This window comes from Phacochoerus africanus, chromosome 5, assembly GCF_016906955.1.
Source record: "Phacochoerus africanus isolate WHEZ1 chromosome 5, ROS_Pafr_v1, whole genome shotgun sequence".
Lineage (NCBI taxonomy): Eukaryota > Metazoa > Chordata > Mammalia > Artiodactyla > Suidae > Phacochoerus > Phacochoerus africanus.
Genome location: NC_062548.1, coordinates 79,888,300 through 79,900,400, shown reverse-complemented (window position 1 = coordinate 79,900,400; position 12,101 = coordinate 79,888,300). Strand labels below are relative to the sequence as shown.

Below are 12,101 nucleotides of genomic sequence, written 5' to 3'. Positions count from 1 at the left end.
CCACCTACTCCTTCCAACCTGTTTTTCTTATTGGTCTTTTTGTGTTTCCTTTTATAGACATGGTTTCCTACTAAGAGAATCAATATTCAGGGAGTTCATTAATAATCATAACTGTTCAAAATAATTTTAGCACTCTTCATGAATTTTAATACTTTTAGGAGGAGTATATAAGTAATTGCTAATTTAGAGTCTACATTTTATGTCTTTAATGCATATATTTAAAAATACTCCTGGAACATATCTAGCTAATGAAGAATAGATCCAAACATTGTTATTAGAAATAGAATTGCAAGCAACTGAAAAAAAATTCCTAACACAAAGGACTATGAAATCCCTTAATATAAAAGTGCCTGTCTTTTAATTTAGTTTTTGTTTTATGTTTAACAGTTATTTATAAGAAATTAAAACATCAGATAGGTGAGACAGGTGAGAGGTGATAGTATTAGACTCTTGTCTATAAAATGTTTTCATTGCTGTGTATTGTTTTGTCTCACTAGTGCAAAAGTGAAGATTTTTATGAAATACTACCCAGTGTTCAACTTTTCCTTTCACACTTATGTCATTTTCATGTGATAAGACCAAGTTTAGAGATTCCTACTTGACCTTCCTGCTTGCATAGCTCTGCTAGCAACTTCTAACCCCTTTCGGATATACAAGAAATCAGGAGGGCCTGTCTGGAAAAATGGCTTGACTAGGGCTTCAAAAAATAGGACGTGCTGAGCAATCTATAGAGCACATTTGGTCTGAGCAACTGGGCAAGCGAGGAGCGTTGGTGGGGCATTAAGACAACACGTTGAAATCCCGTGACTTCTCCAATGATGCTACAAACATTTTTGGCTTCTTAGCCAGCATGGACATCGTGGTTCTTCTTTGGATTCCAGGCTGTGTGAGGATGCAGGACTCAACTGCTATGCATTCAGGCTAGGTTCTTCCACTGCACGGTGCACTGCTTTTGTAATGCAAATGGGAGGCACAAAGTGTCTCTTTGATAATGTGCAGTCAGAAGACAAAAAAGCATTCACTGAAACAGTAAAACTAATTCATAAAGCTGAAAGACAATAGGGAAGCATTATGGATTTTTTTTAAAGGAAAAAAGTATCCTAGATCAATGTAATTGTCACAGTGTAAGCTATTCATAGTCAATGCATAAGGGGAAAATGGCTGCAAGTTTATTTAAATTGGAAGAAGTTTCTATAGGCAAAAAAAATGATGTTAAACAAATAGAAATATATTTGGTTAACAAGCTTCTGCTTATGCTCTTAGAGGTCACATACATAGCTGGTTGTTTTAATTTAGATCCACAGTATTTCCTTCGTGACAAAAACTCAGTAGAAGTTTTAAAAGAACACAGAGATCTAATGGTTAAGAGCCATATGGTAGGCTTTTTTCTTCTTCTTTAAAGGGAGTATCTCTCCATCACATACCAGAGTTTAGCTCAAGGTCAACTTATATTAATGCATTAAACTTCGCTGTGGAGGAGGCAAAGGGCTGGAGGAAAAAGGATAAAAGAAGTTCTGAAATTGTTCTTCCAACATATTCAGCCAAGCAACAGAACATTGCCTTGATAAGGGTTATATTGGACAGTTGCCATAATTCCTCCTGTTAGATCAGCTTCCCGGGTACCTATTCCCATACCTTTTAAAGTATAGCATGTAACATTTTGCTTGAAAATTGCTTCCACCTCTATTGCTTTGTTATAGCTGTTTTGCAGTTTCGGTAGAGAGGCAGTTCTGTGTCACAAGAAATTACTAATCTGAGGCTTGAGAAGGGGCAGCGTAGCCTTCCATTATCTCACCGGCGAGCTCTGTACAGGATTATTTTCAAATTTTCTGCTGCCATTACAATGTGCTGTTAGAGTGGGCAAGCCAGGGAGGGAGGGAACATTATTGAAACTTGGTTACCAGGGTAGATAAGATAAAGTTCATCACTGTCTTGGCATCCGCATTTGCAGTCAGGGGTGGAAAATTTGATGAAAGGAGTACATTTGGTCAAGGATATCGTTAAGATATAAGGCTGGACATTTTCCATCTGCGTGTGCTGAAGAGTTTCTCTTTTCGCATTAATGCTCCTCTGAGAGAGTCAACTCGATTGTTTCAAGACAGACGTTTTCTTCCAATGAAGTAAACTTGTAAATATCGGATCACCCACATCAGAAGCCCCCTCCTATCCCCATCTCCAAACATATCATTGGAATTGTGCAGAGATAACTTTCTTTAGAAAGTTGCCATCTTCTGTCACTTCCTATTCTCTGTGGCTGGTAAAATGACAGTTCAGACTTAATTTTGACGTAAGCTATTTTTAGCCTTTTTTTTTTTTTTCTTTCAGACAACCTCTCCTTCTGGGACACAGGACACATACTCTAGGGATCGTTTTATTCTTTGATGGGGTTATTAAGCAATCACTGTGATACAAGGTCATTATTAGAAGTCATGCTGCAGATCCGGAAACACAGGAAGAGTGGCCAGCGGTTTCTGTTTTCCCCAAGAGACTTATACTGGGAAGAAGAAATCAGGGTGTTGATTATTGAAACTGGGATGATCATTTTGGGAGTTCTTTCCTTTAGCTCGAGGTCCACTGCCCACAAGCCACTTGTTTTCCCTTGGAGCCCAGCCCTTCTCGCCCCAGCGAAGCCCGCCTGCCTGATACGTGTGCGCAGGTTTAGTGTTGGAAGGGAGGTCAGCCTTGCCCATACATAATCACTGTTTTATGGCTTTCACTCATTCCTGAGGTGTTAATGCAGATCAAATGGGAAACACTCGGAGAAAGAAGCCTTGCAGCTACTGCACAGCCCCCTCTCCCGTCTCAATCGTTAATTCTTATTGTAAGATCTAAAGGTAATTTTGTTTGCTCTCTTAATGCGTTGCAGTTCTCCCAGTGGCCCTTGCATATCCTTTCTCAAATTCCCATCTTGATCAATTGTTTGCAAATAATTAAGCTTTTAAGAGATAATGGCAGGAGGCTAATGTACACAACAAAGGCAAGGTCTCCTGTCACTGTCTATTGGACTGTGGTCAAATTTGCTTTGATATCCCATAGCGATTCGGTTGATTGGTCCATCTGGCAAGTGCTATCCCCCTTTCCTTCGCAAGAACCCGCTCATCTTTCTTAAACCAGTGTCCTTGCCATTTAGATGCCATAATAGCAAAGGTGTTCAGCGAAATGGCAGTGGGGACCTAGCCCCATCCTTGGGGTGGTTTGGAATGAATTTCCCATTTTCTTCCTAAAACGGCACTCCTTGTTCTCTCTTTTGTAAAATGACATCTACCTTTGCCCTTCTTACGGCCTCACTTAGCCCTGTGGGTGGAACACAACTGCTCTTTGAGTGTTTTTATAGCAGCCTTGCCTGTGGCACGTTGGGTTTTTGTTATTTTTTTCTTAAGTCTACAAAGGAATAACTCATACTGTCCACAAAAAGCTTATCTAGTAAAGATCCATAGGATTTAAGATAGTTAAACATATTGGATTTCAGTTAAAAAGCCTACCTCTTTGTGAATTTTTGGCTATGGATTCACTACCTGAAAGTCATGCCTTTCAGGTGATTCTAGCAATTACAGATTTTTTTTTTTTCCCCAAGGAATTGAAAGTTTGTGGGACACCGTGGCCAAGAACTACGAGAAAAGGAAAAATATCCAGTTGATCTACCAGAGACAACGTTTTAGGAATTTTGTCGATGCCTTTCCCCCCTTAACAATGACCAGTTTACTGTGATATTTCATTTCATCCAGGCTCATTCATTTCTATTAAAAAAATATATCCTGAACAACTGAAAATTGTTTAATGGAGACAGAGTGCTGGGTCTCCATAGCTTGAGGCTGCCTGGCAATTATGCTGCATGAAATTAGACACAGTTTGTTCCAATTACTTAAAATCAGATCACATGAAAAGTGACAGAGGGGAAAAAGACAGTAGAACTTTCTCATTTTATGATATTTAAACGATGAAATCAGAAACTGCATGATGTAAAGAAACAACCTAAATTTGCACTGAAAATTTGCAGGCTATCGATAACTCTTTGAAGCTGTAATGATTCAGCTAATTTTAATGATCCAAAGAGAATTTTCCTGACACCACTTGCATAAATAACATGTGAATGCCATTTGCTTTATAAGAATGGATGTAAAGCTTGCTCACAAACAGGCATGCAAAGATACTCTTGAAAACACAGCACAAATAAATGACTGTGACAGTTCTCAATTTTCAAAGTAACTAAAGGTAAATGGCATAAATATTAATTTTTACCCAGTTCTGGTTATAATATTTAGACACAACTAAGAAGACAGGGCAAAAGGTGTTGCCATCCACCTCAGTGAAGAAGGACCATTGATGTATTTATTAATTCTATTGAACATCACTGCAATAGATTTCCAGAGGACCTGCAAAATCATATGACAAAAAAAAAAAGCAAGTCATATTACAGAAGATGTTATGGAGTGGAAACGACTAGTGTACATCAGTGTACAACTGTACATGGCAAATAGTGCCAACAGCTAGATGCTAAAATTTGTATATTTTGAAAAGTAGGCTTTTATTCCTTAAACATTGCTAGCCTGAGTAATCTCCAGGTGATAAAACTGAGCAAAAATTGTCCCTTGTTCAAAGTCTCATAGTTAGTGAGTGGCAACATAATTTATTCAGTCTGACAGGGTCATATATAACTGTGTGCAATTCTTCAACTCGTATAGACATAGAACTGCTCTATCAAACCTTAATGCACTATTCAGAGGATAAGAGATTCATTTGGTGTGTATTGTGTGGCAAACCTTTATGCAGCAGGAGTCATGTTTTATTTATCTTAATTTTAATTTTATTTTTTTGCTTTTTATGGCCACACCCATGGCATATGGAGGTTCCCAGGCTAGAGGTCCAGTCGTAGCTACAGCAGCCAGCCTTACACCACAGCCACAGCAACATCAGATCTGAACTGCATCTGTAACCTACACCACAACTCATGACAACGCCAGATCCTTAACCCACTGAGCGAGGCCAGGGATCGAACCTGCAACCTCATGGTTCCTAGTTGGATTCGTTTCTACTAGGAATGAATTATTTATTTGAAAAGAATGTTTAGACATCACTTTTCAGAGTGAGGTATGGAAACTAGTGTTGTGGATCTCGAACTGGATTCTTTATACTTCCTGGGGGCTTTGAAAAAAATTTTTATTATACATTTTGATGTTGCATCTGAGTGGAGACTATCTGTGTATCGTGACAAGTCAGAGCCATCCCTTCATTCCATAGATATTTCCTGCTTTCCTTTACGTGCTGGTCTGGGCTTTGAGGATGGAGAATGAGAAAGGCTGGGGTTTTAGAGTTACTAAATGAGTGAGACGAGACATGTGAGCAAGGAAACAAATAATCAGAGCGGGTGTTTCAGAGTGATGCTCACTATTAGGGGAAAAAAAGGAAAAAGCTGGTGTGAGAGTGAGGAGGTGGGCTGGGGGAGAGTGGGATGGGTCAGGCTTGGCATCTGAGCTGAGACCTGAAAGTGAATTTGGAGCAGAAGCCTGAGTGGTAGGGACCAGTGTGGTGTGTTGGAAGAACAGCGGGGCTGGACAGAGGGGTGGGGTGAAGAGAAGAGGACGCCATCTGAGAGGTGGCAGCCCTGATGGTGGTGGGCTTTGCAGGGCAGGGAGAGCTGTCTGGAGGTTTTTGAGGGGATGGGACAGAAATGGATATTATGAAAGGCGTTTGCCACATCCTTCCTTCATGATAAGACTTAGACACTGGACAGGAAGCAGGAACTATCCCTGAGTCATGCTGCTGCCGACCATGCCTTCCTCCAGCCAGTTTCCTCACCTGTAAAACAGGAGGGACAATAGATTCCATTTATGTCCCTCAAAGGGATATAATGGGGATTAATTACCATTCTGTCTGTAATATACTTGGAGCTCTTTAGAGAGAGGCACGATATTCCATGAAAGCAAAGCCTTATTCTAATTGTGTATTTATTGATTAAGTGACAATCAAGAGACAATGCTTATGGGAAAAATGGCTACATCTCAGCTCTCCACAAACGAATCCCATGTGTATAGATATAGAACATACTTAAACTTACATATAAAAGCATTGAAGTGGTCATTAACAAGCCTTCTTAGCATCTAATCAGACATTATTAATAAGATTGAAAGCCATGTTAATTAACATTCAATAGACCAGAATTTAGTTTCCAGTGGCACAGACAGTTAAATGGAGAGTTGGGGGTGCCCTTTCCCATTCATAAGCACGGAGAAGGTTGACTATCACAACGGTTTTTATCTTGGGAGAATTAATGGGGATGTAGTGTTTCAAAATCGCCAGTGTCTCTAATAGATGGAAACCGTGTTCTTAGCTCTTCTCCCAGCCTTTAGAAACGTATATGTCAAATTGAGATAGAGTTGATTATTAAACAGAGAACGTCTGTGCCCAAACTAATCTTGGTAGAATTCTAAACATTCCTCTAGGAAAGTATGGATTTTGTTTTATTATCTTATCCTGCCGATTTTTTTATCCACTCTAACCCCTGAAGAACATAACGGGGCTTGTTCTTTGCATGCAAAATATGCTGGTCTTTGACCTTATCCTGGCCTATGCTCAGAATCCCTGTGTCTGTTGACATTCAGTCAGGGAAACCAGCTTTGGTAGAATTTCATTTGTTTGTGCTTCACAGAGGAGCTAAGATGAATGGTGGTATTAAAAAAATACACCCACTTTAATTTTGATCTTTGCATCCAGCAACATGGTATTTTAGAAGAAGAATGTCATGCTAATAAGGCGCTTAACTCTGGGACCTGAGCTGAGGTTGTTGGCCCAACTGGTTCAGCTTGAGAAATCTATCGTTCTAGTAAAATATGGTGTCAAGGTCATACCCTTTTATATGGTCAAAAGGGACTTATTTTAATCCTATAAAATACTGTGAAGATCCTATTGAACTTTGTGTGTTTGCAACAAATAAACCTGTTAAAGAATAAACTCAGTATCAAGGTTCTGCAAGTATCCTAAGTAGCTATTTATACACTTCACTAATCTTTGTAATTGACTTGTCTTTTACTGCCATTAATTAGATGATGTAGTATTCCATTAATAAGAGTGACACACCTCAGCATTTTTACCTTTAATTACAGAGCTCACTAGACACTTAGGTTATTGACAAAATAGCCTAAATACTGCCTGATGTACACATCATTTTTGTTTTTACAGAGCATATGGGTTTATTAGCGAATCCCCTGCACCTAGTGGTGCACGTGACGTGTGATGTACACGTCCTGTCCAAAGCGTGTGTGCATACACCTATCTTTTTTGTCCTCTTTCAGCACCCTTATCCTTCTGAAGAACAGAAAAAGCAGTTGGCACAAGACACAGGACTCACCATCCTTCAAGTGAACAATTGGTAAGTAATCTGGCTTTGTGTTTACACACAATCTGCTTCCCCCTCTGGCAACCTGCCGCTAATGTTTTGTATTAAGAAGACACACCCAGTTTTCCCTGGTGGCTTGTTGATGCAAAGGTGAGAACACACTATTGACTGGTGGGTTCAAGAGCACTTGCTGGCATAGAAAAGAAAACATGGTGTTGCTTTCTACCTCCTTTAGAAATTGATAAACTTAAGGCACAGTAGAAATTTTAATTCCTGCTCACTCTGGCTCTGTAAATGTCTATATGTCTTTTTTTTTAAGCCCTTTAGCATAATCAGTAAAAAGGGTGCATTCTCTCTTCTATGAAGTAGGAAAATCCATCATCACTCATCAGTTGGGTTCTATTTTTTTTTATTTTTTGTCTTTTTTTAGGGCTGCACCCATGGCATATGGAGGTTCCCAGGCTAGGGGTCAAATTGGAGCCACAGCTGCCGGCCTACACCACAGCCACGGCAAAGCAAGATCCGAGCCACATCTGTGACCTACACCATGGCTCACAGCAACACCACATCCCTAACCCAGTGATTGAGGCCAGAGATTGAACCCACATCCTCATGGATATTATTGGGGTTCATTATTGCTGAGCCACAACGGGAACTCCCTGGTCAGGTTTTATATTCGTGGAATAACTAAGTTCAGTGAGCATTTGTTAGGGCCGTGCCTTCCAGGATGGGCTCCTCTTTTCTCTCCCTGTGTTAAAAAGAGAAAAAAAAATGTATGTTTCTACTTCGAAGCTATTCAAAACCTGATGTATCTCCAGGCCATACCATACTATTTCTAAAGAAATGCATCAATTCCTGATTTGGGGGGAGGCTGAGATTAGGTACCAAGTACCAGCCAACAGTATTCTGACTTACTGTAGGGCAGGGTGGCAACGAGGCTTGGAGGAAGTAAGATTTATTACCCTTTGTGAGTGTGCTGAAAGCCAGGTTCATACAATCACCCAGAGCTAGTGTCATATTTGAAGGCTATCGAAATCTGATATCCTCTAAAACGAAGTGTATCTAATTAATTGTCCTAATATTTTTAGATTAGTGTTTATGATGGGGAAACCTTATCCTCTTTGAAGTAAAATCCAGAAAAGGCCCAAAGCCTGGTTGGGGAAAGAGGAGAACTGAGAATGCTAGTTTGCAGACAGAAGTATTTCTTTCTGTTCAATAAGTGTCAAAGATTAATATTACAGAATCTCTGATTACATGGGCTAATCTATTTTGGTGAATAAATGTGTTCTTGATGTCCATTGCACCTACATTAACAGACCCTTCTCTGTTAGAGAGTCTGGAAGCCTTTGGGAGAGATTTCAGATATATTAAACCCCATTACAGAAAATGTAATTTCTGTCAATATAATCCCATGTATTCTTCAATTTAGTATTTTAGAGATAACAAGCTACTTACAATATATTTGCCTTTGGAGGATTCATTTACAAAGTGCACTATCTTCAAGACACAGATAGACTCACATCAGCATTGCTTGTAAGGGTTATCAATTTCTATGACCTTACAGCAGCCTTGGGAGATCAGTTTTTGCAGCTCTTTTCGTCAAGTGGATCAGGAACCAAAGGAAGCCATGTTACACCTGAGTGTGTTACTAGGCGTTGTGTGACTGCTGTGGTTTTTTTGTTTGACTCTTTTTACTTGCAGCTGCATCTTAATTTTCAAGACTCTTTATACTATGTATGTACTTGAATTCAGTCTTCCAAATTGTTCTGGACGATATTATAGGGCAGGCTGGCAATTTTGTGTGTGCACCTAAATTCATAAATATTTGTAGAGTTAAACTGGTGGGAGGCAGTTTGAATACAATGGAGGCTGTACAAATTTCCCTGGGAAATGTTCCCATTTGAGGGCCAAGGAGTGGCTGGGCCAGTTCTTATTAAGGAAGGTGATGAGCTGCCATTCCAATGATCTATCACACATGCCATCTCTCTTCCTCTGCAGTGTTGTTAGCAAAACCCGTTACCAGAGAACGGGTTCCAGTACAAACTGCTTGCTTCAGGTGGACCACCTTGTGGGATATTTCCTGTGGCTGCTGGGGCAGGCTGGCATTCCAGTGCCACCAAGCTGGAGGCAGTTGTCTTTTCCTAGATTCTGTGCACAGTGATCACAATTAGACTCCCTCGTCTTGCAATTAAGATGGGGGAAAAATAGGACTTTAAAAAGTTGTAATACATACCAGACCATCATTTTTCAACGTAGACGCAGACTTTACCCTAAACTTCACACAGATACTCAATTCTGCACGGGCATAACCTGAAAATCACTTTTACTTATCATAGGGGGTGTAAACCCAGTTCTGTTCTCACCTGGCCCCGGCTGGGGTGCACATGCTCTCTGCTTCTGTGTGGAGTTAGAAGTGCCCTTCGCTTGCACTTCATTGCTTCGCATTTGGCAACTGTTTCAACTCTATAACAACTCTGTGGTGGAGAATTCCCCTCCAGGAACCCAAAGTTGTAAGAGAGATTGTTTCTCTTGAGTTTGGTGAATAATGACATTCCCTTGTTTGATCTGAGTTTTTAATGGTATATTAATTTTTATCCAAACCTTCTCCTTTTAAGGAGCTGATAATAGATTTCTTTTTCTTTGGGCTTTGCATAGGAAATATGGTGCAAAAAATGGGGAAACCCAGGCGGTACTGTATTGAAACCAAAGATGTGAAAGAATCTCAAGGGATGATGTGCTTGAAGACAAAAAAGCAGCATAACCGCTAAGGGGTTTTCATTTCACTTTGTCATAATCAGAAATTACACAAAGCTTTTTGGAAAGCCTGTAAATATTTCTCCTGTAGGGAGCATAAAGCCCAAGCTACTTCCTTCTGGAAATAGTAGTTTAAAAAGAAAAAACCCAAAAACCACTTCATAGGTATTTTAGCATTTCCCCTTCATTTAGGCACAGCATTTAAAAATAGGTGTCTTTCTTCTTGGATTTTTGAAACTTGTTAACACGCATGTACATTTTGTATGCACTATGAGTCACTGTTGAAGGGGTTTAACAAAATGCTGAAGGGCAGGTTGGGTGTAGATCAGTCGTAATTATTGGCAACAACATAATGTATTGAAATATACAATATGTAAGGGAAAATATAAACTCATGTTTAGTTGTTAGCTTGTCACAGAAACCCTGGCCGATGCAGCTTGAAGTTAGGTTCTGACAGGAGAATGAGACGAGAAAAGTTTGGTGCATTGCAGTGATTCTTTCATTCCATTGCTGAACTAATGGTACACGTCTCTAATTGACATAAGTAATGTATACTACCCGCCTTGGCTGACTAAGGACAAATCAGATGGGATTTCCCCGGGAGAAGTGGGGCAGGGAGAATCTGAATATAAGAACAAGACGGATTTGATTAATTAAAAGAAATCTGGATTTTAAAAAAAGAACTGTTTTTTAACTCTTATATTTGTCTACTTGTCAGAATTAAAACCAAGAGGAGGAATCTTAGAATGGTTGGTATTAGTACTTGTAGGCATTGGGATCTCGGATGAAATGTGACATTTATTAGATGAGACAATGTGGGAAAAGTCTATGCCTGTATGTATATATATTTTTTTGAGAATTGAGACAATTATGCCAATAATTTGGGTAAAAATGTTTTACCTAAATTATCCAAGTATTTGAGGTAACTGCATGTTTTTAAAAATCAACCTCTGTGACTAATTGCCTAAACTTTTTAATCCAGTATGCCGTGGTAGCCTTTGACTTAAGTGTAATAATGTTTGACTTAAAGTGTAATAATTTTTGAAATGAAATATGTGCTCTAAAGGTGTGTACCCTTTTCCCTTTGCTCCTTCCCTCCCAAATATGACTTGATCCAAAAATGAGAAATAATAGTATCGGGGGCTTTTTGTCTTTTTTCCTTGTTGTTGTGGTTGGGATATGTACTTTTGTGATTATCAGTGCCAAAAAAATATTGCTAATATGTTGAATGTTTCAGTCGTTTAAGCAGAAACATCTTAAATTTTAAGATTAGATGATTATGCAGCTCTTCACTGGGTAGGTTGGAGAAAACACACACACACACACACACACACACACACACACACAGTCAATACTGGGTTCTTTTCTCTCCTGAATACACCAATGTAATTTTTTTATATTGAAAATATGAATGTAGGATGGTCAAATAAAAACTCCCTTGTATGTTTTCACAGCCATGTTGGAGACTTGGTAAGTCCGTGAGATGGAAACTTGTGCTAGTGACTGCATCTTATTTGCTGGATGCCTCAGACACATCTTGCCTCAACAGAGTTCTAGCTTAGGGTGTATTGAATAAATGTTACAGTTTCTTTGTTTATCTCCTCTCATCTAAACCCTTTCTCATGAAGGCCTAATGTTAAAATGATTACTCCTTTATCCTCTGTGAGAAAGGGACATAGGTCTTTGCTGCAAAACACATAGTTTATATGAAATACAGTGTGTATGTGGAGAGAAAAATCACTCTCCATCAACAGGGCGCGTAAAAATCCAGGGAATAACCCAGCCTCCGAGGTGACACTTTACAGACCCATCATCATAGCTCTTTCAGTTCTCAGATTTAGTACAAATACCAGATTTTCCTAGTTACTTCACTTATTGCCTTCAGAACTGCAAAGCATTCAGGCATCACTCCCCATTTATTACCAGTGGGGGGGGGGGTGGAAGTATATTATCCCTGGAGATTTCTGCCACTGGCAGGTAAAAATGTAAACTTATCTTTGAAAAAATAGGATCG

General features: G+C 39.4%; 1 protein-coding gene across 4 annotated transcripts in view; it reads left to right on the top strand.

The window, feature by feature from the left end:
• MEIS1 (Meis homeobox 1) overlaps positions 1–12,101 on the top strand; it is a 139,769-nt gene that overhangs the window by 106,947 nt on the left and 20,721 nt on the right. For all 4 annotated transcript variants that reach the window (XM_047781917.1, XM_047781920.1, XM_047781918.1 and 1 more), the window contains one exon: positions 7,290–7,366. In XM_047781917.1, the coding sequence (XP_047637873.1) occupies positions 7,290–7,366 (77 nt within the window). The remainder of the gene's footprint in view (positions 1–7,289; positions 7,367–12,101) is intronic.